Below are 11,186 nucleotides of genomic sequence, written 5' to 3'. Positions count from 1 at the left end.
GTTCAGGCATATTATGCGACGCATTGTTTGGGGTCCTCACTGGAGGCTCGGCGCCAGTCTCCCCGTTAGCAGCAGCAGAAGTAAATACGAGTGACATTTAGTGAAATACTCTGTGAAATCAAGTATTTAAGGACATTTGGATCCTTGGTTATCCAACAATGAATATAGATCTGCTTGGTAAATAATATATTTTTTACTTTGTTTGAAATAAATCTTACTTTTCGTTCATCGGTAGCGATGTATAGCTACTTGTTATGGTTAGCATTGTACGTTAGCCTAGCATGTTAACATCAACCGAAACGAGTCAAATAAAAATTAAAATACATTTATTAGTAGAATCACAGCTAAATTCTGTTATATTTGTTCCTAAAGTATCGTCTGATTCTGCATGTAAACGTTGGTTTTAAAGGTAGAAGCAGTTAAGTGTTGCTGTTAGCCAACGTTAGCCTCCGGTACATTGTCTCTTACTGTGTTTGAATGAAATGTTTCTTTATGGGAAAGTGCAGACCGTCACCTTATGTTGTATTAATGATGTAATACTTATATTACTTATTCCAAAAAGGCTACGAAGCTCTTAACGTTATTAAGATAATGGGGAGATACAAAACAATACACATCTGGTCCATATGTCAGGGAGAAACGTTACTGTTAAAATAATAAACAATCACAAATGCAAAAAAACAGTTTTGGAATCAAATTAGAATTTTATTTAAATCTTTGAGAAACTTTTAGTTAAGAGTGTTTTAATATTTTATTTTCCTCCCTTAATATCACAAGACAGAAGTCTGCTTACTTGAATCAAAGTATAAATATAAAATAAAAAACATCAGGGCTGTAATGTCTCCCAGGAGAGTGACAGTATTTAAATGCTTTTCTGTTACAGGGATTGTTTGATTTTAAAGCAGAAGTATGCTGATGTAGAATTTAATTGAGACAAAAGTCTTGTATGCGTATCTAGTGCAGGTTTGATCATTTCTAAACATGCTGTTTAAAAACTATGTAAAAAATGGTAGATTGTAAGAAAAGCAGTGAGATTGTACTTATTTCTGTTCTGTTAGAGCTGCTAGTATGATGTCTAGTATCTGTTTTATAACTTTAAACAGTGAAAGACAGCTGAGCCATATTATTTCTTAAGTTTCTCTAATTCTTCTTCTAAATTGAATTTCTTGAAGCAACTTCAGACTCAGTGAAAAAACACTGAATTGTTTCTGATATTAAAGGTTTATTTCTGGTCTTGTTGGTGAAGGATACAGAATATCTGAAGTATTTTATGCAATTGAATTAACAGTTAATATTCTCCCGAGTTTATTAGCAGATATTTGGAGTGATCTGATTTCAGTCCTTGGAAATAAGTACACATTCATAGTTTTTCCTTTTGTTTAGACTCTAGGACAAGTTTAAAGTTATCTTGTAAATTGGCCCGCTTCACCTTTTTTGTTGGCAAATTCTTTTATGTAAATATTGGGTTGTTTTTTTCTCTTGTAAATGTCCATACAGTTCTTTCTTATTAATAACTGGCTCAGACTTTGGATTAAACTTGAAGATTTCTCTCACTTTACTCATGGATAACTTCCTGCTTCTTTCTGGTGAATATTCAATTTAATTGTTTAAAGTTTTCCATTTCTATCTTGACATTCTCAATAATATTTATTTGTGTATTTGTTATAATATCTGACTTTATTTTCAGTCTCTGTTAAAATAAATACATCCTTGACTTCTAAGGCTCTGCTGTAGCACACAGAGTGTGTGTGTGTTGTGTTTCTGAGCCGGCTGGCACTTCAGTACATCCTGTATTTGGGTTACTTTGTTTAAATGTTTGTCATCACTGCTTTTTTTCGTTATTCCTCTCCTAGAATCGTTCGGGCAGAACTACCCAGAGGTAAGACACCAGCTCTTAGCACAATACATGAGCGTGTTAGAAGCCCGGGTAATATTTGTGCACCGAAAATGATCGAAACACTAATACACAAGGAGGTTGGCCGTGTTGCTTCGTTGTGTTTGTGTATTGTTTTAGGAGGCAGATGCACCCTGGACTGCATCAGTATGGCCCTCACCTGCACCTTCAAACCGCTGGGGCACCCTGCTGGCTGTGGGCTGCAACGACGGCCGCATCGTCATCTGGGACTTCCTCACACGGGGCATCGCTAAAATCATCAGCGCCCACATCCACCCGGTCTGCTCTTTATGGTGAGACACATCACATTCAGGCACATCCACTTTGTATCTGCTCCATCCTAGAAGACATCCACACGTCATGTCCAGTTTGAATTAAAGAATGCTTTGTATGTGTGCGTGTGCAGCTGGAGTCGAGACGGCCACAAGCTGGTGAGTGCCTCCACAGACAACATTGTCTCGCAGTGGGACGTCCTGACTGGAGACTGTGACCAGAGGTTCCGCTTCCCCTCACCCATCCTGAAGCTGCAGTGCCACCCCAGAGACATGTGAGTGCGCTGACAGCATCTGTGTGTCGCAGTTACACCTGATGTGTTCGACTGCTGGTCAGATAACCATGATCAGCAACATCGCAGGATTGTGCCAGTTTAATTTGTCTTGATCAGTTAAGTTGACCCCGGTGCATCACTCGTGTTAATGCATATGCCTTAAACTTCAGGTTTTGATCCCACGGCCACTACAGCATGAAACCATGCTTTATATTATATCAGGCTTTTAATCTAGAGCAGGCTTGACCAAAGTCCGGCCCGGGGGCCAATCACGGCCCGCGGTCAGATTTCACACGGCCTGCAGCAAACAGAATAAATCTTTAAAATGCAATTCCTCCTTTCACCGCGTGGTGGCAGCACCACTCTAAGGGGCCTTACACATACTGCGCTTTAAGCACAAACACCATCCGGCTCTGTAACGGCTTTTCTGTGAACCCTTCGATGCTCATTGCTACCATGGCGACTGCCAACAAAAAGAGGAAGGTTGATGTGATCACTATTTACAGTGAAAAGCCAAAAGCAGTTAATATATGCACTTAGACTTCTAGCACTCGATATTAAACTCTTGAATAAGATGTGGCTATAGTAACAACACACTTTGTTTGTGTTTTAGGGACAAGGTGCTGGTGTGTCCCATGAAGTCGGCCCCCGGTCCTGCTGACTCTGTCAGACTCCAAACATGTTGTCCTGCCGGTGGACGACGACTCAGACCTCAATGTAGTGGGCGGCCTTTGACAGGCGTGGGGAGTACATCTACACTGGCAATGCCAAAGGAAAGGTCAGACAAAACTTTATACACACTGCACCTTCCCACCACATCCCTGCATTTCAAGACTGCACGCAAGTAAATACGAGTTTTATAGGAAAGAGATCTCTGTGCTTATGTTATACGTGTAGAAATAGAACATTTCCTGTGGTCAAATCTAAAACACAAGCAGATATCAATGCAGGACAATAACTCCTCCACATGTACGGCACCAAATCTCACGTGAGTTGTTGTTCAGAAGAAATAACGGTTGAATGAGAATCCAAACATTTGTACATTTCTCTGTACTCACATTTACACCCCAAGATTCTTCTGTGTTCCTTCACCGTCACGTCTCTGTTGTTGCAGATCCTGGTGTTGAACACAAACAATCAGGAGCTGGTGGCTTCCTTCAGAGTGACGACCGGCACCAGCAACACCACTGCCATCAAATCAATTGAATTTGCACGGAAGGGCAGGTGAGAGGCAACAGGAGGTCTTTGGGTGGATAAACACAGTCTGAACTACACCATCTACCCATTCAACATTAGGATCCAGTCCGTTTGGGGTTCTCCTTGTTCGGTGCAGGGTTATTATCATAAACTAGAATGAGAATAAGCAGTGAGAAATATTGTCGTAAACAAAACCTTTCCTGTTTTCTGTGAAGCTGCTTCCTCATCAACACAGCAGACAGGATCATCAGGGTGTACGACGGCAGGGAGATACTGACCTGTGGCCGAGACGGTGAGCCTGAACCCCTGCAGAAGCTACAGGACCTGGTCAACAGGTGTGTGTGTGTGTGTGTGTGTGTGTGTGTGTGTGTGTTGGGAAAGTGTCTTTTCTTCTGATCTGTTTTTTCATGTCTTTTCAGGACTCCGTGGAAGCGCTGCTGTTTCTCCGGCGATGGCGAGTACATCGTGGCCGGTTCAGCCAGGCAGCACGCCCTCTACATCTGGGAGAAGAGCATCGGCAACCTGGTGAAGATCCTTCATGGAACCAGAGGAGAGCTGCTGCTGGACGTCGCTGTAAGGATGTCAACTCTGAAATTGTAGTTTATAGAGGTTTAAAGATTGACACTTCACGTCTTTGTATTTTCAGTTATATTGAGAAATGTGACATTAACCCATCTCTCCTCCGACCTCTGTCCAGTGGCATCCTGTCCGTCCCATTATCGCCTCCATCTCCAGCGGAGTGGTGTCCATCTGGGCTCAGAACCAAGTGGTAAGTAGACCGTGACAGTAAAGGATGTACACAAGTGAACATGGTGACAGGTCTCTCGTGTTTCTGATCTGGCTCCATGTTCAATATTATGGTCAATTCTTTAGCCTTTAATGAAGCATCACTACCAGCGGAGTTGTAAAACGGTGTCGTGGTGCGAGCGATGTGTGACTGGGGGGGTTTGTCTGCAGGAAAACTGGAGCGCTTTTGCTCCAGACTTTAAAGAGCTGGATGAGAATGTGGAGTACGAGGAGCGAGAGTCCGAATTCGACATCGAGGACGAAGATAAGAGTGAACCAGAGCAGACAGGTAGACACCACACACACACACACACACACACACACACACACACACACACACACACACACACACACACAACACACTGTACAGGACAAAACCCTGGTTAGAAGAAAACATGACGATGGTTTTTAAGCACAGTTGTTGTTGTAAAGCTTTGCGTCTCAGACATGAACCTTTTGCTCGTGTTACAGGTGCAGACGCTGCAGAGGATGAAGAGGTGGACGTCACCACCGTTGATCCCATCGTTGCTTTTTGCAGCAGGTGAGAAACAATGAACCGGTTTACTTCAGCGGTGCAAAGGTTCCCTGTGATCTGATCCATGTCATCCTAAACTCATCCCTGGACCATCATAACATTTAAGCAGTGGAGGAGGAAGTATTCAGATCCTTTACTTAAAGTACTAATACCCACACTGTAAATACTGTTACAAGGAAAAGTCCAGCATTCAAAATGTTTCTGTATGTGAGTACAAACAGGAAAATGTATTTTAAGTATTAAAAGTACAAATACTTCACATTTCTACTTAATGTACTCGAGTAAATGTACTTAGTTACATTCCACCGCTGCCTTTGAGTCTCAAGTATCATAAGTGAGAACTAGCCTGACTCAAATCTGTGTGTCCTGTAGTGATGAGGAGCTGGAGGACTATAAGGCCCTGCTGTACCTGCCCATCGCCCCCGAGGTCGAAGATCCAGAGGAAAACCCCTTCGGCACCCCCCGCCGGAACGCCTCGGTCCAGACCGCCACACCAGAGGAGGCGCTGGCCGCCGGCGACAAGAAGCAGCGGCAGCCTTCATCTGAAGGAGGCCCGGCCAAGAAGAAGGCTCGCACCACCACCATCGAACTGCAGGGGGGTGCCCAGTGACGGTGAGAGAGGGAACACGATGCAATGTCCGGGTCGGGTTTATATGTTGGATACATTTTCAGATACTAGCCAGGGCCATTTCCTCAAAGTGCAGGGACAGTCTCGTACGGGAGACGCTGTTTTCTGATCCGTCTGTGCATCGACTGAAATATTTCAGCACGAGACAGATACAGGAAATTGACTCTCGGTGCGCCGACTCCTTTCTAAACCGTCTCTGACGATACGCATCATCATTTGATTGTGTCTTTTGTCTTACTGTGAAGAGCTGAACTGATTCCCTGGTTTCCCTCCTCAGAGGTGCACCCCTTACTGGGAGTGAAGGGCGATGGCAAGTCTAAGAAGAAGACCGCAGGTCGGCCCAAAGGCTCCAAAGGTAAAGACAAAGACTTCCCCTTCAGGCCCAAGCCCTACAGGGGCGAGCGGCCCTCCTTCCCCGTGGAGGCCCTGGGCAGCTCTGGCCCAGGAGGAGGAGGAGGAGGGAGGAGGAGGAGGGATGAAGGGCAGGGCAGAGGGGGGCCTGGCCACAGGTAAGCACGCCACCCGCCCCTGCTGCTCAGCTGGTCTGGACACCTCACCAGCCCCCACCTGTCTCCAAGGCAACCCCCCCCCTCCCTGTACTGCTTCCACCCAACACAGACCCCCACCCCCCCACCACCACCCCCGCCCACACAGCTCACTGACAGAGACCTGCATGTTGTAAAGCCACAGTCTGGAGGTCAGATTAGATCTGGTGCAGTCTGAGAAGATGGATATCACAAAGAAATGATGAGTCAAGCTCTTAAACAATGACAAACATATTAATGTCACGGGAGGAAAGTTTCTGTAATTATGTTTATTTCACTTCAATGAGGACTTAAAATATCTGTTTATTACACGATGTTTTTATACAATATTTATTGTTAGTATGAATTCCATTTAAGTATCGGACACTCGTCTCCTTCGTCTCATCTATCTGCCAACACTGTGACCAGTTTTTGATTCTTGTATAATATTTAAGTAATGATGAATACAGTTATTCTCTACCTTACAATCTTACAAGATAAAAGTTTATAATTTGAGCTGGACGTCCTGCAGTAGCTGGTTCTAGGGTTGAATCTTGCCCATTTTCTGTGACAAATACTGTGTGTGTGTGGTGTGTGTGTGTGTGTGTGTGTGTGTGTGTGTGTGTGTGTGTGTGTGTTGTGTGTTATTGTGTGTGTGTGTGTGTGTGGTGTGCACTGAAACAAAGACAGATATAGAGATAAGAAATCTGCTGTGTGGGAGCTCCAGCCTTGAAGTTATGTAATAGTAATAAGAGGGATATATTTGGGCCAATCTCTCACCTGCAGATGTTAAATCATGATATTTCTACAATTCTGTTGACGTTAATTAATTGAAACTTTGTAAAGTTCTCCATGAGCAGAACTGTGATGTTGTGCACATAATCAGCAGCAGACGCAGCAACCACACACACCTTCTTCAGGAAATGCAGATATTCTAGTTTTTTAATTGAAATTTGTGGGACATTAATGTATTGATGTGATTCTCTGTGTTTGAATTGTAAGGAAGTCAGATGAGAGTTAGCTGACGGGTAACTGTAAGATGCAATTGTTGAATCTCTCATCAGCAGCTGATGGGCTCGAAGGCAAGACGCTCTGAAAGTCCTGCAGAGAACAACCGTTTGGGTTTCATGCTGCATGAAGTAAAGACATTTGATCCATCACACCGAGTCTGTAATTCTTAAGGGAACTAACAACTCTTAATATTTTAGAAGAACTTCTCCGACACATTAGAGCTGAACCGCCGTGTGATTAGTAACACGCTGAATTAACAGTGACTCCTCTTGAGTGTCATCCCTCCAGACTGTGGCTTTATGACCGTATCACCGCTGCTAACCTCAGCCTCGCTCTGACTAATTCATTGTCGTTTGGTGAAGTTGGATCGTAGTTGGCAGATGCGTGTTGACGTGGCTAACGGTGGGATGGTGCAGTTTGTTTCCCCTGCGGGCTATCTGGCTAGTCTACATCTACTTCCTGCTTGACCTTTGACCCTCCTGCTCCGACTCCCACCTCTCTCCCTGGGCTTGTCATGTGACATGAACGTACATGTGTCTGTAGCCGCGCTGCTCAGGTCCTGTCTTTTCTGTGTGTGTGTCCGAGAGGTCAGAACTCATCCTACTTTGAACTTTGATCAAAAAGACTGTAACCTAACAGCTACATTATCCATGCAGGTGTGCAGTATAAAAGATTAATAAGCCATTATGTTCAGGACTACGTTATTAAAAATAGGACCAACGCATATTGATAGCACACTGGTGACATCAGTGTGCATCTTATGTCTTTTCCTAACCATGACCTTGATGAAAAACGTCCCAAGGTCAAGGAAAGACGTGAAGAAGGACTTTGTAATTACACTGTAGCGGATGTTTTTACATTTATTTTTTAAGCAACTTTATTTATAACAGAAAATTAGTACAGTGACAAACCCTAACCCTCCTAAGAAGGAGGTTTACAATTTATCAATAGTGGAAAAATAAATGCCATATTGACGGTATGCATACTATGCTAAAGGAGATAAGAAAGGAAGCTTCTTTTCTTAGCATTTAGAGAACACGAACAGCTCGTATCACGGCTGCCACTCATACTCATGGGTCATTTCACTCAGTCATTTCGACCGCAGCCCACATCTTTGTGCAGGCAGTCTTTATGCTAAGCTAAGCTAATCACTTCCCAACTCCAGCTCCGTACTTAAGACACACAGACATGATTGATATCTGTGTGAGCATCTCCCTCAGAAAGAAAGAGAAAAAGTACTATTCCTTTAATTTAAATGTATTCTGAAGCACCATTATCACCTAATGGCCAATTATGTATTCTGTAACTCCTCTGCTGTCAATGAAACTCAACACTTCCTGCAGAGATTTTCACAATAAAAGCCTTTCCAGCCGCTTAAAACATCTGAAGGAAATGTCAAGTTTTATTCGTAGTAGTTTAACAGCAATACAAAAATGGCATAGTAGAAGTTATTGGAATTAAGTGGTGAATGAAGAGAGTATTAGTGTAAACAGTGTTTTCAGTGGTGAGTATGACAGGCCTCTGTTTTTTACCTGGCCTTTATTAGCTTCTAGTATATGGCTATTATTTGAGATTATTCGCTGTTAGAGAGTTTACAGTAGCTAATCTAAGGAGAATATTGTGTACACTGTGTTATTGTGCATGCTGTGTCTCTGACGGTGTCTGTGTGCCTCTGCAGGGAGTCTGGTCACGCAGTCGTACAAACAGCATGATCTTGGAGGGATGGACTGATCGCTGCTGTGTAGTTTAGTGAAGAAGCCTCCGACAGACTTAAACAAAGAGACACCAAAGCCTGACGTCACGTAACAGACTGTGCGCGAGCAGCCTGTCTGACGTGCAGACTAGTTCGTCACAGGGGAACTCCTCGGCCCGGATCAAAGGAGCCGACAGAGCGCGTGAAGCAGTCGAAGACGTCACAGTCAAGTGTCCTCTGTCTCTGTAGGATTCATCATGTATAGATCACGTGTGTCCTGATAGTGTGTCGTATTCCTTGTTGTTTTTATACGTATTAAAACATTTTGATTTATAAATAATGAGCTGCTGTGTGGTTCTGTGTGCATGCATTAACTCGACTCTAGATCCCGACAGATGTTGATTTATAAAAGGTGGGAAAAGATGTGCGATATAAAGTTCAACGCGTACTAGAGAGATCTGCCTTCTCTCCAGTATACAATATACAATATATAATATAGTTATTTAGACACAAAGACACATAATAATTAGATGATATTCGGCTCGTGGTGCTAAAAGGCGCCAAGAAAGCAACAGCAATGTCTCTAACCAAAAATCATGACCCGGCTACTCAAGATGATCCACAGACCTCGTGAGCAGTTTCATGCAGGGACTACTTTCTCTCTACTGAACTACACCAACGAGTGAGCACGAGCCACTCGTCCATGAGTAGACGCATGCTTCCTTGTGCTATTTTAATTATTGTTATAATAAATGTGGTCTTTAACAATGCATCAGCTTTTATTAGCTTATCATATGTTTTTACTTTCTTTTCTTTTATTCTTTTTTTTTAAGGAAGTCGTAACCAAAGCTGTCAAATAAATTAAGTATAAGTATAAACTTGGGAAATAAATGTAGGCCTACTTATTTCCCTCCACTGCTCACAGGTAGTTTGAGAAACTAAGCTATTTTCTAAACTGCAATATATGTATAATATTAAATATGCATTTAATTATACTTTTCCATTACTACTGAGGGACAAACTCTTATTTTTCTCATTTAAATAACGGCAGTACTCACATGATAATTAATCACATGATCTACTGAATGTTTCCGCTTCTGGATCCTCGCACGTCATTGCTGTCAAACGTTCCACCTGTCCAACCCTGACCAATCACAGTGAAGTAGGCGGGACATCAGTGACTAGCGGTAACAGGGAGAGGTCCATCAACGTGTCAATCAAGCAGCCAATCAAGCTGGACAGAATAACACCGGAAATGGCTTAAAAATAAAAGCAACAACCAAACCAAAAGCTTTTTGCTTTAGGAAAAAGTAAAGAAATACTAAGTTGACATAATGTCATACATTTTTAAATATTTAGTGGTTTCATTACAAGATGCATGTGGTGATTGAGTTATTCTGATTCTTAATTTAAAAACAATGTCTTCATAAAAAAAGGAAAGAAAGTCATAATATTACATCGATAAAGTGTTTTTGTCTCAATAGTAGGTATTTTCTTTCTTTTCTTGTGAGATTAAAATTAGCTCACCTTATTGTAATATAACTTTTTCTAATATGACCTTTTCTCACAAAGTGCAACTTCTGCTTGTAATCTGACTTTTTTCTTATAAAGTTACGACTTTCACATAAAACTAATTTAGTCGCGTAATATTATGACTCTTTTTTCTAAATAACACATTTACATGTAATATTTTAAGTATGTCCTCATCAACCTATATTATTTCTTTATTACTTTTTACTTATTAAACTGAGATAGTCTCAAAACATTTTGGCTTTTTCGTAAGAGAAGACATTTTCTTGTAATATGAATTAGTCTTCATAAAACTACAACTATGATTTCTTTTTGTCATGACATTTTTAAAATTATTACCTTCTTCTTGTAATATTATGATCTTTTTACTCTTATAAGATTACAACGTTCTTCTCATCCCATGTGTCTTGTTTCAACTTAAAAGCAACAACTTTGTTTTGTAAAAACGAGGGTAAAGATTAAGTATGGCTTGCATCTCATTACAATGTTTGCAGGGCGTGAAAGGAGAATGCAGATTTATCCAGCTCTGTTTGGGTGATTGGGACCATGAGGAGAATTTTCTCTGATGTATTCTTATATTATGATTTGTTCACTTCTAAATTAAGACTTAAATCTCAAAACATTACGATTTATATTTCAACTTTATTTTCCGAAATCTCAAAATGTTCATCTTGTCACGAAACCATAACTTGCAGGGGACATTTAAATTGTAATTTAAGATTCATATCGACTGCTTCAACACTATTTATGTTAACACCCTACCTTTAAACATATGGAAAGTACCTATGTACATTTACTTGAGGTATTGCACTTAATAAACATGACAAATGAAATGACCATT

At 41.7% G+C, this 11,186-nt stretch overlaps 1 protein-coding gene across 1 annotated transcript; it reads left to right on the top strand.

Moving 5' to 3' along the window:
• Window positions 1–6,061, top strand: LOC115008755 (retinoblastoma-binding protein 5-like). The gene is given in 17 exon segments (XM_029432536.1): window positions 1–177; window positions 1,854–1,879; window positions 2,015–2,021; window positions 2,024–2,064; window positions 2,066–2,187; window positions 2,301–2,441; window positions 3,055–3,088; window positions 3,090–3,164; window positions 3,166–3,219; window positions 3,556–3,665; window positions 3,854–3,973; window positions 4,058–4,211; window positions 4,336–4,407; window positions 4,596–4,713; window positions 4,896–4,965; window positions 5,332–5,571; window positions 5,865–6,061. Coding segments are annotated over 16 exon segments (1,401 nt in total). The 5' UTR covers window positions 1–158; the 3' UTR covers window positions 5,570–5,571; window positions 5,865–6,061.
• The last annotated feature ends 5,125 nt before the right edge of the window (window positions 6,062–11,186 follow it).

Source organism: Cottoperca gobio, chromosome 5 (genome assembly GCF_900634415.1).
Source record: "Cottoperca gobio chromosome 5, fCotGob3.1, whole genome shotgun sequence".
NCBI classification, from domain to species: domain Eukaryota; kingdom Metazoa; phylum Chordata; class Actinopteri; order Perciformes; family Bovichtidae; genus Cottoperca; species Cottoperca gobio.
This window is presented reverse-complemented; position numbering and strand designations above follow the sequence as displayed.